The sequence below is a fragment of the Rousettus aegyptiacus genome, unplaced genomic scaffold (assembly GCF_014176215.1).
Source record: "Rousettus aegyptiacus isolate mRouAeg1 unplaced genomic scaffold, mRouAeg1.p scaffold_m13_p_17, whole genome shotgun sequence".
Taxonomy (NCBI): domain Eukaryota; kingdom Metazoa; phylum Chordata; class Mammalia; order Chiroptera; family Pteropodidae; genus Rousettus; species Rousettus aegyptiacus.
This window is the reverse complement of record NW_023416292.1, coordinates 14373493-14393938: the sequence shown is the minus strand read 5'-3', so window position 1 is coordinate 14393938 and position 20446 is coordinate 14373493. Positions and strand designations below refer to the sequence as shown.

Genomic DNA, 20446 nt, shown 5'->3' with positions numbered 1-20446 from the left:
TCTTGGAAATTACATGGATCGTCTCTATTGGAAAGGGATAACTTGATCTACCCTGCTTCTCATCCTCCTAAGAAATATTAGGCCTTCTTGGCTTAATATCAACCTATTTACTTTTAAATAAATGGTTGCCAAAGAGTAGAGAGTAGGAAGATGGGAATAAAAAAAGGGTGGAGGGCCAAACAAAAAAATAGGTAATAAAAAAAACTATCAAATATTAACTTAAACTATATCTAAGATAATTTGCTGTAGTCATAAAAGATAAAATAAAATTTTTTTATTACTATGGACTTAGAAGAGAATCAGTGTTCCACTTTGGTCACAAATTAGCTCAGACAGAAGCCTAAAACACATAGAACCAACCAACCAACCAGAAACAGCGGCCTCGTGATGGTCTGGAAGTCAGTGGGTGTGTATGTGATCTCTTTAAGACTGCCCGTCCAGGAGGAGAAAGAGATGCTGTTGCTACTCAGATGCCCTAGGAGGAGACGGGGTCTCTCCTGGAATGCGTCGTCTGCAGTTCTTAGAAAAGCGAAAAGCCTTTCAAGGCAAACTCGTTCATCATTCCGGGCAGGCACCAAGAAGCAGCGCTTCATGCTGGTCCACCGCGTCTTTTTTTAGAGAAGTCTGCACGGAGAGAACGAGCCGGCTTCTCTCTCTGGGCTTTTCAAACTGTGGTCAGCCCCATTAGAGAGTCACGAAATCCATTTAGTTGGTTGCAATCAGCATTAAACAAAAGAGAGAACCGGAGAGAGAAAAAAATATTTCAAATATAGAGTATTATTTTATAAAGCATTATATAGTTATATATATATACACATACCTGGACTCGTGATGTAAAATATATTTCCTACTTATAGGCCGTGGTCAAAAAGTGATTGAAAATCATTGCTTGCATCAACCATCTTAGGAAGGTGCTGTCCCCGTTTTATAGATGAGAAAACTATAGCTCAGAGAGGCCACTGCGTGAGGCCAGGCGGTGCAAGTGAGGAAACTGGTGTGTGAAACCAGCCAGTGTGACTGAAAAGCATGCGCTTCGCTGCTTTCTCTGAATCCCAGCTCACGTCTTTTTTTGGTTATAGACCTTCTCCAATGGCAGGTAGGCTGCCTAGCGGTCCCTGGAGTCTGGGTCACATTATTTAGGCAGGGCAGTGAGGCAAGGGAGGGACGTTCTGGGCAGGAGGGAGGCTGGAGAGCGGCAGGTGCTAAAGGAAGGAGATGACGGGCTTTGGCGCCTCGTTGGGGGTAAAGTAGTAAAAGATGCGAAGGGACCAACCACCAAGGGACACTGTTAAGTGGATGTTAGCACTTACGGCGATGACCCGTGAACGTGATATCCCGACTCAGTTCTGTGGTGGAAAGCCGACTTGAATTACATTCCTGTCTTCTCGCAATCTCCTTATAATAGGAGCCGGTTAAATACCTAACATGCTTTGTTCGTGTTCATCAGCCTTTTTGCACAAATGTGAACAACTTCCCTTTTGAATGCTGGAAAGGTTTTCCCTTGGCATTTATATGGCCAAGGGCAAAGCGGGTGATTTCTGGATCTCAGGAGGGAATCCTGGGCCTAATGCCAGCAGACCCCTGGCTTGTGTCCCTTCTCGGGAGAGGGCTTGCATAGGTGCTTGGGGCCAGGCCACATGTGAGAGGGAAGCTCTCTACCTGGTCATTTCTGGTCCCCCCTTAAGTAGAGTGGTCGAATTTAGCAAATGAAAATACAGGATGCCTGGTTAAATTTGAATTTCAGATCAACAGTGGGTCATTTTCGTGTAATATGTGTATTATGCTTCAGGGCATTTTCAGCCATGAGGAGTGTACAGTGAAATTCTCCTGTGAAAAAGACGGTTAGACCTGGGTGGACAGGGGTGCCAAGACAGAGCCCCAGCTCAGAAGGAATGCAGGGCTGGGTGACTGGCTTGGGCAGAGACTGCCCGACCGTAAGTGCCCAGAGCCTCGCGTCCGTCGTCCACCCCGCCGTGCCTCTGAGGTGACGGTCGTGCCGCACCCTCGGGATCGCGGTGGCCTCCGTTCCCTTCTCTCCTGCTGACAAGCAGAGGCGAAGGCCGTGGAAGCCGGGCTGAGCCACGGCGTCCTGCAGGAAGCCCGTTCTGAACCGCGCCTTCGCTGGGTGCTCAGAGGCTCGGGTTTGCACTCCGCCTGTCTCCTGCTTCGGGGGTAAAGCAGTCATTAAGCACCCCTCTGTGCCGAGCTTGCCCTGGCCGTGTGCTCGTGGTGACGACAGAGACGGTCAGCAGCCTCCGTCCACCCCCGGAGAGCGCACGAGTGTTCCCCTGGGGCCAGCCGAGGGCCTAGGCCTTTGCTCACTCAGATTCGGAGTTGTCCTTGGTGGCCTGCCTCTGATTTTGTGGCACGTGTGTGTCTCTTCAGAGCTGCACACACAGATATCGTGACAGTCATCATCTGAGGCGCACGGAGCCTCACACCCGACTGGTCTTGAGTGATGAGTGGCAAGTCCGTGGGAGGTCATGGTTCGTAGCCTTGGAATGAAGGGGGGACCAAGTTCATGGCTTTTTGGGGCACCGAACACTGTGGCCTTGGTGTTTAATAACACCTGGACTAAGGAACCATGGGGCTGTGCAGAACTGAGAAGACCCCGCACGGCCCGATGGCAGAGCCGGGAAAGCTTTGGCTTTGATGGCAGAAGAAAACTGACTGTCATTCTTCATCGTGCCATCAATTAGCCATTTAATTTTTTTCCAGGCTTCCATTTCCTCTTTTATGAAATGGAGGCGATAGGATATTTTTGAAGATTTCGTGCTATGACATATCTGAAAATGCCGGCAGGTAGGAAGCCCTGTGTTTGTCTCCGCAGCGTTTCCGATTCTCTTAGGACTTTGTAAACGCCTGTGTCGTGACACCCCGCGCAGTCAGTTGTGATTATGTCATTCCCGTACCTGTCTGCTTCCCCCAGACTGGGGCCCAGAGCCTTTTCCTGCTGCTCACTCTCGCCCGCCTCCCGGGCCCACCACATCCGAGGCCCGGAGTTGCGTGACGACGAGGGTTTTGCGGGGGCAAGCCTTTACGTTCTGAGTCTTCCTCCTTCCCTCCCTCCCTCCCTCTCTAACTCTCCTACTGAAGACCGGGCAGATCCCGTGCTGTGGGGCCTGCTTGAGAGCAGGTGCTGTGGACTGTATGGGACGACCCTCTTTAGACTCCGGAATGCTCAAGGACAGGTTTCCGGGGTGTCCTTAGGCTCAAACCCACATGGGCCGGGGTGCGTCCCCGCTGTGCTACCCGCCCTTTTCGGCGGTGAGTGCCGGGACTTCTGGTCGCCGCGTGAGCCTGCGTATTCCTCACCTCAGGGCGGTTGGATCCTCCAAGCGTTCCTTGAGCGCCTAGTATTTCCGCGTGAGGTGTTTCAGGTCTCCCTAGGGAGACAGGTGAGAGAGACCACAGAGGGTTTCTCCAGGATGTGGTGAAGGCGGTGACAGTGGTGGGCACAGAATTTTAAGGGCGCACAGGGCAAGGCTCTTTTCCTTAAGGATCCTAAGAATCTCATCGCCCCCACTTCTAACAGGTGGACAGCGGAGCCACAATGTAGTCCCCGCCCTCAGGATGACTGAACGCTGGGAGTTGACCGAACATTCTTTGTTTTCAATGTCGTGCAGTTCATATTTCTCCGTAGGCCTTGCTGCTCCCCATTCTGTAGATGAGGGCAGCGAGGCTCATAGAGTTTGAGCGATTTGCCTCAGGTCGCCCAGTCCTCAAGTGCATGAGTCAGGACTTAAACTCAGCAGTTCTTTTGACCTTTGATCTTCTGCCCTTTCTTTCATTAATACAAAAGCGCCTGTCTCTCCAAAGTATCCGCAGTGCCATGGGATTATATGAAATAAATTGTCACCTCTAGGCCAGGTACTTGGTGTTTGCAATCTAATAGGATTTTTATAGATTTTTTTTTTTCATATGCGTGTGTTTGTTTCTGGATAGAGCTACGGAAGATAGAAAAATGGAAACAAAGAAATCAAATTCAGGCCGTACAATGATTGTGGACAATTAGAAAAATACCAAATGGGGACCAGTGAATAAGGAATGTAATTATTCCCTAATTATGAGTGTCAGCGTGATTGATTTGCTTAGCAAAAATTCTGAGTGTCAAGATGGAAAAGAGTGAGTTACGCCTTTATTGTGGTTAATCCAGAGAAATTCCCTGACGGAGAGAGGAGTCGGGGGAATCTAAGACAATTTTGAGATTTAAAAAAAAAAAATATGTGAGGGTTGGAAAGGTAGAGGAGATTGGCGAGGGGCAGAAAGTAGGGGACAAGGTTTGGGGTGGGAATGAGACAGATGCGAGGAACCTTGTGTCTTACTGATGATTTGGAACTAAAATTCCAAAATGATGATACAGGTGGGTTACCCGGATGCTCGTGAGATGCTCTTTCCAGGTTGATTCTTCTTTAACCCAGCTTCCCCCCCACGGGACAGGGGAAGAAAGCCCGGCCCTGGTAACCTCGATCCTCTGTGTCTCCCTCTGCAGCATCCTGGCCACCGCGGGCACCCACTTCAACACACACGTGGACCTGAGGACCCTCCGGGCCGTGCGCGTGCTCAGGCCGCTGAAGCTCGTGTCAGGGATCCCCAGTGAGCACTGCCTTTCTTTGTCTCTGCTGAGAAATTTCCTCTCGTGTCCTCAAATGGATCAGGGTCTCAGAGAATTGGGGATAAACAAGAAACAGTGTCTCCCGGGAGGGAGCCCCAGTGGTCGTAAGGAGTAGGAATGCAGAATGTGGCATAGCATTTCATTTTTAAATTTAGCAGCTTTTTTTTTTTTCAGATTTAAAGGTAATAAAATATCTTTATCGAAAATTTGGAAAGCAAAGAAAATGGTATAAAGTGAGAATGGAAAGTACTGATTATCCTCTCACTCAGAAATAACTTTTGGTACATTTTCATATTCATTTTTTCCTGTGCATTTTAATATCATTGCAATCATACTGTATATCTAGTTTCGGACCCTGTCACAAGCATTCGATTTTCCTGACATTAGAAATACTTCAGAAATATGATTTTAAAATCCGTATTGCAGTCTGTCTTCTATGGGCCATGACTTATTTAGCTGTTGCTTTGTTGATGGACATTTAGGTTATTTCCAATTTTTTTTTCCCCCAACCAGAAATAGTGCAGCAACACACATTTTTTTTTTTTAACTTAAATCTTATTCAAATCTCTGATTATTTCCTTAGACTAGAATCCTAGAAGTACAATTTCTGGGCCAGAGGATGGCATTTTATGAATAGTGGCTATCCTACATGTGCTCCAGCAAGAGAGGCTGGGGAGAGGGGTCCCATCCCAGGTCCAGTGGTGAAGGTGAACACTCGGTCCTGGCCGTCACGGGGCTTCTAGCTCAGGAGGGCTAGGACCGATTAATTCCCTTCAGGAGAGAAGCACAGTCTAATACGTCGAATCCGTAAGAGGAACCTGGACGACAACAGGGAGGAAACAATTGGGGGGAGGGTGATGGGGGTGTGAAATATCAGGGTGAGGACGCGGAAGGGGCCGGCCCCGGGGGGGGCGGCGATGGCAGCGCTTGGCTCGCTCCATGGAGAGCTACCTGTGTCATCTCAGGATCTAATCCCCGGGACGGGCCCTCCTCCCCCTGGGAGAGGGGAAGCAGCCCGCTCTGTCAGAAGGTGCCGAGCGAGGCCCCACCTGCCGTTCTCGTCCCTCCCGCAGGCCTGCAGATTGTGTTGAAGTCCATCATGAAGGCCATGGTGCCTCTCCTGCAGATCGGCCTCCTGCTCTTCTTTGCCATCCTCATGTTTGCCATCATTGGCTTGGAGTTCTACAGTGGGAAGCTGCACCGTGCCTGCTTCATGAACAATTCAGGTAGGCTCACTGTTTTCTGCCTGCTGCTTCCTCGCTTCTTCTCCCCTCGGGTCGCTGGGGGCGTAATTTCAGGGCATTCGGAGACTTCTTGGAAAGGTATGTCCCATCCCAAGCCGAGAATTAGAATCAGAAACTTGCTAGTCAGCAGCTTTTTGAGGCACAACTAGCCTAGACTAAAGATTGCCGTTGGATACTGGATCGCGAAGCAAACAGCCTCTCAGGTTTGCAGTCGGAGGGTTTCAAATAGGAGGTCTCGGCTCACCCACCCCATGGCAGAAGGCTGTCAGGATGCACATCAAAACCATCTGTCTGGAGAAATGCCCTTTGTACAGTGGCCTCTTTGGTCCACGGGCCAGTGAGACCCAGGAGCCCAGAGTCGAGACTTGGGTCCCTTGAGCCATGGCCCATCCTGTGGCCTTCCTCCCTCTGAGCTGTGACCCACACATAGTGTGGAAGAACTGAGGGAGCTCTGAGCTTGGCAGGGGTGCTCGGGAGATTGGTGGGGTGCACCAACCCCAAATCCTTGTCTTTTTGCATCTCATTTTTTCCTTTTAAAGTTGAGTAGGGTGCCCCAGGAGGAAAGGGTGTGGGGAGAGAGGTTGAAGATGCCCAGTTAGACACCCCCTTTTATTTTTTATGAAAAGAATCTTCAAAGAACACCTTCCACCTTGGATTTTTAAAAGTTTTTGTTTTTTATTCAATACCAGGAATTTAGGCTCAAAAAAAAAAAAAATTAAGAACTCACCAAAGGAACTGTAGTTTATAATTGTCCCCAAGAAACCTAGAAACTCAGGGTCTGTCCTGGAGTCTGACGTCTAGAAAATCGTTAAGATTCCGACTTCACCTCAGACCTGTCTGTGCGATCCAGTCCTGGTACTCAGGCGATGGTTAAGGGCATGGCCTGTACAAAGTGGGGGGCCATGTGGTTGAGAGCCTCCATTTCCAGAGAAGAATGGGTTGAACACATGGTCTGTGAGGTGCAGAGAAGCCAGAGAGGGGAAGGAGCCCGAGACAAAGGACAGATCTCTCTGGGGGAAACAGACTTGTGCGCTTCCTGAGGCCCTTTCCAGCTCTCGCTGAACACCCTGTGGTTTACCCCGCACCCTCCGAATGTGTCCGCAGGTATCCTGGAAGGATTCGACCCCCCTCACCCGTGCGGTGTGCAGGGCTGCCCAGCCGGCTATGAATGCAAGGACTGGATCGGCCCGAACGACGGGATCACGCAGTTCGATAACATCCTTTTTGCGGTGCTGACCGTCTTCCAGTGCATCACCATGGAAGGGTGGACCACCGTGCTCTACAACGTGAGTGCCGCTGGCGGGGGCCGGCCGGAGGGCGCAGACCGCGCAGTGACGCTTGTGGCGTTGTTTGGGCTGCTCGGTCTGGGGGGAGGGAGGGCTGGGCGTATGCGTGCGTGCGTGTGTGTGTGCTTGCATGCACGTGTGCGTGCGCGTGTGCGTGCGTGTACTCAGCCATGGGAAATCTTAGCAGTTCCTATTCCTCCATTGTCTGGCCGCTTGCTAAATGGAAGGACATGGCTTCTTAATATGGTTAGAAAATTGCATCCCATGTTGGGCGGATGAACAGCTAGGTAAATCAGATCAACCCAGCAGTTACAGAGTACGTTCTGTGGCAGGTTCGACTTGGTGGTGGAGTTCAGTGAGGGGCACCAAGAGGTATGGATTTCTTGGTTACTGTCTTCCGAGAGCCTACCATCAGTCTGGAAAGATATTACAGTAGTCCTCAGCCCCAGCTGCACATTAGAGTCAGCTGGGAGCTTTAAAAATGTACACCTCCTGGGCACCACTCCAGACAAATTAAGTAGGAATAGCTAGGGGTAAAGGTCTGTCATTGATTTTTTCTAAAGCTTCCTAGCTGGTTCTAATATTCAGCCACTGTCAAGAACCACTGCATTATAGGCACATAAGAAACATGCTTAATTATAAGACTCACTAGGGATACTGGTGAAAATTCGGATTCCCAGGCCCTTTCTCTGCAGGCTTTGATTTTGCGACACTGCAAATAGTTGATGAGCTGTATTTCTTACCAGTGCTGCTGGTAACTCATATGAGCAGGCTGGTTTGCAAGGTTCTGAGTTGGGGCATAAGACAAGGCCATCTGACTGCCTGGTGGGGATGTTAGGGGATTCCTGCATGGGGACAGAGGTCAGACAGGTGACCACTGGAGTCTCTTCCAGCTCCTGGAGTCTGATTTTAGCAAGTTATGAAAGGCATGTTACAAACTCTAAGTTCTCAAACGAGAGGTGTGTTGGGGCGGGGGTTGATGCATAAGGAGCCCAGGTGGGCAAAGCTATTCGGGCAGGTTACCTTTGTAAACAGGTGCTTACAAAGGTCTGTACCTCTCATGAGCATCCAGCCAGCCCACCCCAAGGCAGATACCTTTGGAACGATCGTTCCCCTTACCTGTCTTTACCCCAAGGTGCCTTCTGTTTCCTTTTGCCTTGATTCTATCTGGATAGAACAAATTGGGTAGGGTGCAGGGTGGCTTATCGAAGGCACCTTTAGAAAGAGCTCTCGATATAATCTGGGCTGGAGGGAAAGTAAATGCTACGTCTCTGGAGAGACTCAACCAGACTGTAATGCCTGCGGAGCCAGGGTTTGCAGAAAGCCTGTGCAGGCAGGTGCTTAGTGAGAGTCCGTTACCAACCTGGATCCATCCTCGTATAGGACGATGAGCAAGGCAGGATGGAGCTTTGCGGCAAAGAGCCACGGGCTGTTATGCTAAAGCTCTAAAGGGCAGTGACGACATCCCAAGGGCCAGCTTATGCCCAGCAAGCCCTGAGGTTATGTGTGACCTCAGAAAATCTTGAGGACACTCCGGGATTCTCACCAGTTGTTGGGGGGGGGGGGTGGTGGCAGGAAGGTGGGAAGGGAGGCAAGATGGATGAATTCAGTCACTCCTCATTTGAGATGTGAAGGATGTCTTGAGGCCATGCCACTCAGATTAGCCGGGCACCTCTGGACATTATAGCACTGGCCCCACAGTGGCTTTGGGAGTGATGTATTTCAATTATATGTGTAGAGTCACCTAAGTGATGTGATAAATGCATTGAAAGCCTGAAAAGTGTAGTGTTGCTTTTGAAGATAAAGGCATGACCTGTTGGTCCTCCTGAGCCAAGGCTCAGGTGGTACTGAGACAGGCAGGAACACAGCTGAAGGATCACTCGTCACTTGTATTAGGCTGAATTCCTTCCTTCCTTCCTCCCTTCCTTCCTTCCTTCCTCCCTCCCTCCCTCCCTCCCTCCCTCCCTCCCTTCCTTCCTTCCTTCCTTCCTTCCTTCCTCCCACCCTCCCTCCCCGCCCTCCCTCCCTCCCTTCTCCCTCCCTCTTAAGTGAGCATCTCCTGTATGTCAAGCACCGTGCCAGGCAGGCCCTAGGGAAACTAGGCAAGAAGAAAGGTGCATGATCGCTCCTCTCTCTCATGGTGCTCTCTTTAAATTCTCACCTCTCTCTGCTTATCCAGCATGGGTGTGGAGGTCACAGAGAGGGACAGTGACCTTGCTCTTTGCTCCAGGTTTTGTGCCACCAAGGAAGTGGGAAGGAGAAGAGTTCGAGCCGCAGACCCTCTGAAACCTTTCATCTTGGGGGCTCCCAGGGCTCCCCCACACGCCTCCCCCGACAGCCAGCACCTCAGTCGCTGGGTTTCAGTTTCCTAGACACTTCCTGCTACTCCCTGGTCCGGGATTGAGGCAACTAGTTGAGATCTAGCGCAGGTTTCGAAAAGGGGGCTGCCCGCTCAAGGGCAGAGTGACCTCATGCCCGCTGTGGAAATGACGTCACTTTCCCAAGCACTGTTTCTAGGGCCAGGGCAGCGAGCCAGGAGTGCACAGGCAGAGGCGATAGTCCTTGTGAGGTGGATAACTACATCAGGGTTCAGAGTTTGGATGGAAAAGGCACCCAGTGTTCAGCCAGCAGAACAAGGATGAAATCTGGCTCCCTCGCAAGAGAGAGAGCCAGCAAAGGCAGGGCTCCCGCTGAGCAGGGACCTGGGGTGGGAAGCACGAGGCAGGCCGGCCTCCCTGCCTGGGCTGGACACACGTCCTGGAGTTCGGCTTGTCTGCTGCTGGAGGAGCCAATTCAGGGTCGTGGACTCTTCGCGGTGTCGGGCGCAGGGCATGCGGTAGATGGTGGAGTCACACCACACACGCCTTTGATTTACCCGCATTTAAACATGCAGCTTAGACAGGAAAGAGGGTCAGGGAGCGGGAGGAACATAATTTAAGTGTTGCACACTAATTTACCTATCATTCCTTTCAATATGCTTTTGCCTGTTGAAAGTGTGAGATTAGAGATGCGTAGCAAAAATTGCTTTGCCTGAAAAATTGCAGATCCTGCTAGTCCGTGTTCGTACCGCCTGAGCATTTTTCTTCTTTTAACTCAAGACTTTGTAATGCCAAAATTTTGCATACATATTACAGTCGTTTGTACACCCCGGAATTAACAGTGAACAACTGGTCAGCTTAGTAGTATAAGTACATGACGTACAAATGTGTGTTTCTCTGTACAGACACATTTCGCTGCGCTAGTTATCACCAGGGCTGCTAATACGTTGCAGATAGAGCTGTGTTGATTTCTTTTTCTACCAGTCATCCTGGGAAGCCCAATTCATCCAGCCACTGTGTTTCTTCACACAAGCCACGAGGAAGAGGGGAGCCCGCCTCTCCCAGTCCAACACCTCTTCTGTTCAGTGATATGTAAGATTAATTGGCACCAGCTTTGCCCAAACCAGTAGGAGAACCTTCGAGTTTACGCTGTTCACAGATGCTCTCTCAAGCATGAGGACTCAGTTTCACCTTTATATACACACGACTTAGATGCTTCCCTAGTGTTCGCATCTCTTATCTGCTGCACAGACTCTTCCAAGATGCCCCCTGTGACCTTGTGGTGCTCTGCCATTGGTTATGATGAACTTCATGTGCATGCGGCTTTTCTCATTCTATCGCATCATTGTAAGGGCGGCAGGGAGGGATCCATAGGCAGGGCACGCTCCATTCACTCTCTACCAAAACGTCAACTCTGCTTGGTCAAACTCCAACTGTATTCTTGGCTTCCCTCCCTCTCGCGGTAGAAGGAATGCAAAGCAGTCGATGGTTCTGCTGGCCGCCGCTTCCTGTTTTGACTGCCTCTCCAAAGGGCTCCTCCACTTGCAAACTCTTCCCCGTTCTTACTGGTTTAATTCACGTACTCCTAATCTGGATAGGCGTTCCTTCTCTAGTGTAGCGCATTCTCCCTCTGATCCGTGCTGTTCACTCCACAGACGTGACTGTGGCTCCGGTATTAACGTCTCATCTTCTTCATCTGAGCTGGCTGTGACTCTGAGAACCGGCCTTCTCTTGGTTCCGGTCTCATTTCTCTGTTGTCATGCTGGGCTCGTGACCTCTGCTGTTTGTGTCTCGAGGACTAATATGCAGGTTGCAAAAATTCCCAGTCTCTGTAATCTCTCTGAGCTGTGCTCTTGAAGTCCAGTGTTTTTTCCATCTGTGTTTTTGTAGTTCGAGCTCTTTCTCTTCTCACTTGGTGTTGATAAACCGATGCAGATGCCGGCATCTCTTGGAGGCGAGCCGCTTCTCCCGCTTTGCAGGTATGCCAGCTGTCTGCTGTGACCGCCTGGGACGCTCTGTGCTGCTAGGGCGGAAGAGATTTTTATAGACTTTATCGGCTTTTGTTAAGAGCAGCTTATCGTCTGGGTGCTTTCCGAGAGTCTTCCTGACTCCTCAGAAGTCCTTTGGTCTGTAACATGCCTGTGACTCTCTCTGAAGAATGCTTCTCCCGGTTGCACATGATTAATATTTGCTAGATGGGTAACAGCTACTCACTTTTGCCTTGTTGACATTTTGATTATGTGTGTCATGCATAAGCACATTGGAAGAACACCATAGCCAAGGGGTGATGAAAAACTGCCATCCCAGCTTCCTGAAGCTCCTCGGATTTCATGGTGTCTACAAAGAATGCTCTAGGTTCTGGGGACCATGAGGCTGGGGCCTGTGTTTACTCATCTTCGATTCTGTCTCTCCTGCCCCCACCTCCTCCACCCACCCCGAGAACAGAACATACTCAAAACTCCCTTGACAAACAAGGGGCAGGAACCTTCCATCATTTTATGTTGCTAGGTGCACCAGCTGACTTGGGATCAGGTGTATGGCTAGTAAGGTGTGTAGACTCCCGTATCCAGGACCAGTCATGCTCTAGAATAGGGTGATTTTTCCCCTGCATCCCTGTCTGCACTGCCCTGTTCCTGTGTCCTTGCAGGCGTCTGGGACCCTGTAATATGGATGGCACTTGGACTCCGATACCGGTGTTCCTTCATCTGTGGCTCGTCTTATACAAAGAGGGGCCGATAAGTGGATCCTGGAACATAGTCTGTTTCCTTTCCCATGAAGGCGGAGAGGTGAAGTAGGTTGAGAGGAAGATTAAGAACTGAGTTTGCACATGAATTAAGAATTCGTGATTTTCTTTGATATGGGGTGTCAAGAGGGAGTTGGATAAATGAACCATTGGCGGTTAAACGTCATTGCCGCTGGAGGAGAGGGGTGGGGAGTTGGTGGAGCCACCCCTGAGCGCAGGGGAGAGGGGACGGGCTCTCCGCCCATCAGAGCCCAGGCAGACCGGAGCTCCGTGCTTCACCCATAGCCCTGGGGGGAAGGCCGCAGCCCCGTGGACGTGGGTGTGCAGACGTGGAGATGGAAGCTTGTGGAAATTCTCCTATTGCTTCTGTTTTCTCAGTGAAACAGGAAGCAGGGTCGTCAGCAAAGGGTGGGGTAGGACAGCATTCAGGACCTGCGTGGGGTCAGTGGCGATGAGGGTACAGCGAGCCCCCTGAATGTGCTATTTCCCTCTGGTCACGTTCGGCCCCTGAGGCTCAGGCAGGAGAGTTGGCTCTGACCAGAATGCTCTAACCTGGTGAGCACGATGAAACGAGAGAGGGGCCAGAGACCGCTCTGAGCTCGGCAGCGGAATTTGAGCTGGGTAAGGGGGGAAAGAGGTGGGGGAGACCGTGCAAGGGAAGGGGGTAGTAAATGGATCGTAGTTCCGTTTTATGAAACGTACTCTCGACTCTTCTGGACAAATTCCGTCTGCGGAATAAGCCGAGAAGCCTATCTTCTTGCATAGAGGAGGCGGGGGGGGGGGAGTTTTGAACCCGAACGTCCTGATTTCTCCTTTGATGCTCACACAGCCCCCAGTGGAAGGAGAAGAGTAAACGAGTGAGGTGCGCGCGCGTCCCTGTGCGGAGTGACTGCTTCCGAAGGCCTCCCGCGCCCTCTAAGACCGGGCGCCTGGCCCTGCTCCAGCCCAGTTCAGAGCAGGAACTTGGGGAACACCTGGGGACTGACAGCCCCCCAGGCCCTCTCTCTTTCCTCACCAGCATTGTCTTCGGTGATCTCCTTTTCCTCCTTGGAGGGTCTAACTCTTTATGCAAGCGCATTGACGCCTGCAGCTTCTGCTGCGGCCTCTGGCAGCCCGTTCTCCCTGTCAATTACTTGTCCTCACTCTCAACCCTGCAGCGCCCTCCTTTTGAGCCCTGCCCGCCGGGCCAGGAGCCCAGCCGCAGTCCTGGACGCCCGGCTCCCGGCTCCTCCGGCTCCTCCGTGGGAGGGACCTGCGATGTCCTTTCTTTCTCCCTCACACTCGCACTTTCTTATCCATAGCTGTCTCCGCCCTGAAATCATTCCTATTCTTTCATATCCATCTTGGTCTCATAAGAATTTGTCAAACCAGACGGAGCCGCTGTCATGTTTGGGGTTTATTTCAAATAGGCCAAGTTCGCCTCCCGGTCGTGGGTCTGTGGGTCCCGCCGCGCGCCAGGCGGGTCTTCACCTCTTTTGCTTGTAGGGAGCGGAGCCGGAGGCTGATGGGGGTTCCTCTCTTCCTCTGAGCTCACTCTCACGTGCAGCTCAGTTGTTGATCCAGGACCAGAGGCCTCAGGTGCCCGATGCGTCACGCAGCCTCAGGCTGTGATCTCTCTGTTTTGCGGCGACACCAGGCCTTAGGGATTAAAGGACAGAAATGAACTGGGGTGGTGCGTTGGTGACTCAGTGGCTGTTTCAGGCACTTTCCACTGAATCACTCTGGATCCCAAATCCTCGCGGAACCTCAGCCAGGCAGGGATGGCACGGTGCCTGCCTCTGGCACACTGAGCAAGCGAGAGATCTCTATTTATTTTTTCCTCAATTTATCATTCACTGGAAAAGTATTTGTTGAACACTTTCTTGCATTGTGGTCCATCTTAGAACTGCCTGGGGGCAATCAGTAGAATTGCAGATTCCCGGGCTCTGCCTGCATCCGACGAACCAGCAGCTCCAGAGGGAGGTAGAAAAAAAATGTGTATTTTTAACAAGCTCCGTTGTGATTTTGGGACCACACTGAAGCTTGAGGACCACTGTTGCGCGTGACCGTAATTACTTGGCCTGGGGAAGGTGAGTTAGGGTGCAAGGTGGAGAGATTACTGAAGAAAAGCCTTCAGCCTCCCTCCCCCGCTAGAGGGGTTCCCAGGAGGCCATGCTTTTCTCAGTGTTTGTCCAGTGTAAAGTGATTGACACACAGGGACATCTCCGGGAAGAGGACCAGGCCCACTGGCATTTCCATCCTTCCGAGGGCACTTCGCCGAGTGCCTCTCTCTTCTGCTCTCTGGGTCTCACTCTCTCACCTGCCATCCCCAGGCCTCTGCCCTTTGCCCCGAGCTGGGGACTTGTCAGCTGAGATTCGTAGATGGCTTTGGTGACTTCTACAAAATGTATCTCATATTTTGTCTTTAAGATATATCTTTTAACTGCCACATCTCTTTGAGTCGAAGATACAAACCACGGGTGATATAAGACCTACTAAAAATTGGATAACAGTATTTCAGGGGGGATCAAAACCCTACTACACCCTGTATGTTACATGTTATATATTGAATCCTAAAACCGTCAACTCTGAAGAAAGGTGTATCTTAGAATTGAGGAAGTAGAAAATTACAACCACCTTCCCCTCCCCCGCCACCCGCCCCACAAAATCCTAATTTAAAAAGTCACACATAATCGAGGTGTTATAGACCCAATTTCCACACTTGGGGACCACCCACGGTCATGCTGGGTTAATGCCTTTTTGCCCAGACCTTGTAGTATAGCTTCCTTTGCTGTCTCTGCATTCATCTGAACTTTACATCAGTGTGTTATTGATCAGAGAGCGTGAGGTTCTGTGTTAGTCATTTTAAAAAACTCAGGCCTGAGCTCTTAGGCTCATGTAAAGTGATTTAAGTGAACATGCTATTACTTCTCTGTGCAATTCAGGATTTTCTCAATACTGGGAAACTGAAACGAAATGCAGAAATAAACTGGATGTTCTGTAACCCGAACTTCAAATTTTTATCTTCTTAAAAATAACCTCATTTTTTAAGCGATCGATTCTACATTAAATGAGTGTTTTATATTTTAATATAGTCGTGTTAAATAGATCGTATACTTTTATGCCAAAAGGGGTCCATTTTTGTAAGTCGTCTGCGTCGCTGTTCCGATGAAGATCTTGTTTGAGAGAGTGGTTTCTGATGCTGGAGGTGTGGCCGCGGGTTAGGAATCCTGGTTCCACCTTTCCTGCCTGTGGAACTTGGGCAGCTTACTTAACCTCTGTGCCTTAGTTTCCTCACCTGTAAAGTGAGGATAGTTATGGTACCCACCTCTTAGAGTTGTTGTGAGAATTACGTGAAATAAGTTGGATAAAACCCTCGGCACATGCCTGGCACACAGGAAGCATTATGGCATTATATTATTCTCTGGAACATCTTGTGAAAACCTCTTGCCTAGTGTAGACAGGCAGAGCATCTTCTTCCCCTGCCCACTGTATGATCGACTCCTCCCTTCTTGCCTCTCGGCCTGGCCGCTTCATTCCTTCCCTTTGCATCTTTGCTGACCTTGCATCCTTGTTCTTTGAATTACTTGAGCTCAGTTTTTCCTCCCAAACTTTGGCGCCACCTCCTCCACGAAGCCTTCTCTGACTATCCCTGAGGAATGCAAAGGAGAGGAGACCCCTCCTCCGAACCCTCTCCCCCAGCCCTAAGTGCTAGTAGCCCTCATTTGGTGCTTTTCCCATATTCCCCTATTATAAGTTGTCTTTTAGGTGTCTCTATCCTTTTCCCTATCGAAATGTCATTTTCTCTTCCGGCATCAACCACAGTTACCCAGACCCGGTTAAGAATTCAGTAAGTATCCATTGAGGGACTGATTTCAGCAAGTGACTGCGAACCCTGCTAAGGTGCCCCGGCTTCCAGACTGCCCGGCAGTCGGCAGGTACAGCATGGATTCTGTGGTCAGAGTGAGCTGCTGTCGGGAGGGACCCTGCTCATGTTTGACAGTTGGCTGCCACCGCCATCTGCTCAGCTCCAGCTCAGCCCTCTACTCCCTTCTCCTGTGACAGGTAGGGAAAAAAACCCAACCAGTGAAAAGTAAGGGGACGGTAATTTATTTGAGTGTTTACACAGGGTTTGGTGTAATTAGCAGTTTGTTTCCATGACATAGTTGGCCTCCCTGGCTTGGAAGCCGGCTCGGAAATGCTCTTAAAGAGACCCACATCTAGGCAATCTGAGAGGTGACCAAGAATAGCCCCAAATGAAAGGCTCCCTACACACACACACACACACACACACACACACACACACACACGAGTTTGTTTCTTGAATCACTCTTTGTGGCCGAATCCACCTTTGACTCGGAACTTCTTATAAGTTCCACTTTTTGGCTTTGTGAACATCAGCTTGGGATCCGATAGGGTCAGGATAGGGTCACGGCCCCCGGGTCTTTTGCCGTGAGCTCTGTGATTACAGGCAAAACACTTTCCTTGTGAAGGGCCCAGTAGATGAATAAATGTACGTTAGTCTTCTTATCAGTAATAGGGAGTAATGCTGCCTGCTGTTTCTGCCTCAAAAAGAGTCTTGTAGCAATCACATGACCCAAACATATGAAAGCGCTTTGAAAGGTACATCCGGCCCTCGCAATATGGGTGATCTTTTTATGGCTTTTTGCTTCGATGACCTGTGTGCACTTAGAAACTCGGTTTGCTAAGTGAGCGGTTTATTCGTAGAGCCCGTCTGGTTGCTTCGGGGGCGCGTAAAGCGAATTCTCCCATCGCGTTTCCTGTCCCTTAGCTTCCTGCCGTGAGCCTCTGTTCCGTGCACTGGGTGTTCGCGTGACATGCACTTAAGCTCAGATAGAAAAAGTGCTGTTTATACTACGTATACACTGAAAAACAGACCCGCATCGGGTGTGCAAAAATGGCCTCTGAGTACATTTTAAGTGTGCGTCCCAGCCCTTGCTAACTTGCACAGCCTCTGACTGGCGAAGCGCGGGTGTGGCGGCTGCCACACACTCTGAGGTGCTTCGGGACGCCCCGTACTTTGTATGCGTGAGGGCAGACCTGGCATTGATTTATCTACAGCAGTGCTCCCGAACGGGCCGGAACTGAGCCCGTGATCAAGTTTTTATCAGTCTGGCATAATGAGAAAATCATAGCAATATAGTTTTTCAAGAAACAAAATGTATTCAACTTAAAATCGAATTAAATGTTTTTAAAGAGTTAATTGTCCTTTCTTGGCAAAGTACAAAGTTAATAACCCTACTGCAAACCCCTATTCTTTTTTTTGTTTGTTTGTTTTGTGAAAAGTCTCTGATCTGTGAAAGCTAAAGCAATTTATGGTAATATTGATTTTATCTATCTAATAGATTAATCTGCTAATATAATTATATCGACATAAATAATTTACTTGCGAGTGCACAGTATTGTTATTAGCTTGGCGCTTGAGTTTTCTTTTCCATTCTGTTGACATTGAGCTTTTTGCATTAATTTTAACAGGAATTAGTAGTTGCTTATGTGACTCGTCACTGGGGAATGAATATGCTAGAAAACCAGTTAGGCTGCCATAGTGAACACCATGAGGAATAGGCCTGTTAGACGTTAGACTGTACTCAGAAGACTGTATTCGAGTCCAGGTTTTATTTCTATTGGCTCCCCTCCCCCCACCAAGATCTCGGGGAGACTCATTTTCCCTCTGGCGTTAAATCAGAACACGAGTTTCAGTACTTCGTTCATGTCGTGGTTGTAAGAAATAAGAACATACGTAGGAAAGCGCTTGGTGCTTTATAAAGTTGAGGTGTGATTATAAAGTATTTCAAGGTTTTGAACAGTTACATCAGGAGGATTCCTATTGTTGGGCTCTACACATCTCTAAGTGTGTTTTGACAGATGTGGTCAATGGGGTATTTTGGAAGAACGGTAGAGTACCTGTTCACAATATTGTTAGGATCCTTCTCTTTCCTTTGTGCACAAAGCATCATAAGACCGTGACCTTTTTCAGCTGTTTCCTTGATGATGTAAAACAGCCACCGCTCCCTGAGTGATTTGTATAAAAAACGGCAGATTTCTAGATGGAGCGGAAAAGAAAGAGAGTGCGGGAGCTTGAGTCCCGGGGACTCCACCTTTAGGTGAGCCCCTGCCTGCCTGAAGGGAGGCCTCTCATTCCAGCCATATTGGATCAGAGAGCCTATCCTAGGCTCTCTGATGATGATGTTGAATCCTAGGCAAGACCCGAAGGGCAGCAGGTACGTGCACACGCAGGTGATCACGCCTACCTCACCACTAGTCATTGTCGCATTTGAGTCTTCGGCAGCACACGTCCCCCTAAACACAGGTGGGGCTGGGGGGGTCAGTCATCAGCTTCCCTTTCTCCTGGGGTTTCCAGTCCGGGCTTCCTGTCTTCTCCTTCCTCACCTTCCCCAGGTCTCCTGCTCTCTCTATGACAGGTTCCTCTTCCTTAGGAGGTCGCATCAGCGTGGCATGACACGGACCCTCAGGGAACATGCCACCTGGGCAGGTTGGGAAGGAATAGCAGAGGGGCACCCGTGGCTAGCCGAGTCGTCGAGATCACGCTTCCCAAAGAGGCAGACGTCCGGGACACCCTCCTCTGGCCCCTTCTGGGGCGACAGGTCCCATCGCCTCATTGAATCAGCGGTCTTGGGGTCCCCTGCAGGGCCTCAATATACCCAGAAGCATGAACCTCGCCTGCCGCCGTGTGCCAGACTGCCAGCCCACCGAGCCCGGGAGAGGTTGCCGCAGAGAGTAATCACCCCTATTTCGTCTGCATGTGCGTGTGTATGGCAGTGTGGGAGGGGGGGCACGTGCCTCTCTTTTGTACCCAAGTTATTTATTGCATTTGTCTTACGACTTTCATTTAGAGCTAAATAAACTGCAAAGTAGGTTATTTAAAGTGGATCTCGGGTGCCTTTAGCAAGTGGGGAAGTAGACGGCGAAGAGGGAGAAAGATGGGAGACGTGGCCGAGGAGGTTCAGAGGAAGAGGCCAGAACAGACTGCGTGGCTCCTTCCCTGCCTTGCGCGTGGCCAGGCCTGGGACTGTCCTCTATGGGAGGATCTCAGAGAGCTTTCTGTGTCTCGGGCACCTGGGAAGCAGCCCCCTGTGGCCCCATCTCGACTTAACAGTTTATAAATAAATGCACGGACGCATGGCCCCGCACTGTGGATGCACAGTCTGCAGGGAGCTACCCGCCTGGCAAGGGGGCTCCCCAGCTCTTTGGGGCGTGACATGATCGCGACCCTCCCGTATGTGGCCTGGCCTTGTGCAGTCTAACAGGAGGCAGACAGATAAAGGAGAAAGTCCTCAGGGTAGGTTGTGGTCACGGGATCCCAATGAGGTCTCAGGGGGTCTCATCTGCACAGAGCAGAGTGTCACCAGCATGTGTCCCTGTGTGTGCAAATTCAAGCTCCCCGCAGGCCTGGGCACTCTCTGTCATTGCAAGAGATACTTGGTGGATCAGAATCACTCATGAAGCCTCTTCCGTGCAGATTTGATAAAGGGTCTTTCTTGAGTACCAGAAGTACTGTACATAATTCATAACATGAAGCAAGATGAAATAGGGCGAGAAAGATAATAACTGAGGAATGAAAAGTTTGAGGCTTTGTCACAAGCTGGCAGAATGAGTCAGCAGCACATATGTCTTGAGGGAGAACTTTGCACAAGCTGGATTTGGGGTCGGGGCCTAGATCTCCCAAAGAGGAGGAGGAAGGACGCCCAGGAGGAGTGGGGAGGAGGTTTGTGGAGGAGACGCGTCCAGGGGCAGGGAGCAAAGGGGCAGGTTGCCAGCAGGGGTGAATTCTGGCTCTGCCCTGCCTCGCCCCCTCCCCGTGAAGGGAGGAAGTTTCCTGGGGCCTTAATCATCTCATCTCTCATTCCTTTTGTGGTTTAATTAAATTCCTGTTCTAATTTGGAAGCGCTCGCATATCCTTTTCTGCCATGGCGACTGGACTCTTTTATGAGACCCACCCTGGCACTCTGAGGAGCTATGACCTGCCTGGGGACGTGGAGCCTCTGTGGCATTCTCAGCCATGCTTGGTTCAGGAGGAGCGGAGGTTGGCTTGAGCGGAGAAAGGAGGTATCTCGCTGTTGTCAGTCATCTCGCTCGCCGTGGCTTCACTCTGCTCCTTGGTACCACCCAGGTACCGCCTGGAGCGAAGCCTCCCACTCGTGGATCTTGATCTTTCTCACGTGTTACTTTCTCCTCTCTCAGGACTAAACACACTTTGTTGTGATCCCTTTGAACATCAG

The 20446-nt window shown here is 50.3% G+C and overlaps 1 protein-coding gene across 6 annotated transcripts in view; it reads left to right on the top strand.

Moving 5' to 3' along the window:
- Positions 1-20446, top strand: part of CACNA1E (calcium voltage-gated channel subunit alpha1 E) — a 318792-nt gene that overhangs the window by 127033 nt on the left and 171313 nt on the right. For all 6 annotated transcript variants that reach the window (XM_036234543.1, XM_016141140.2, XM_036234544.1 and 3 more), the window contains exons 5-7: positions 4493-4596; positions 5689-5841; positions 6964-7145. In XM_036234543.1, coding sequence (XP_036090436.1) covers positions 4493-4596; positions 5689-5841; positions 6964-7145 — 439 coding nt within the window. The remainder of the gene's footprint in view (positions 1-4492; positions 4597-5688; positions 5842-6963; positions 7146-20446) is intronic.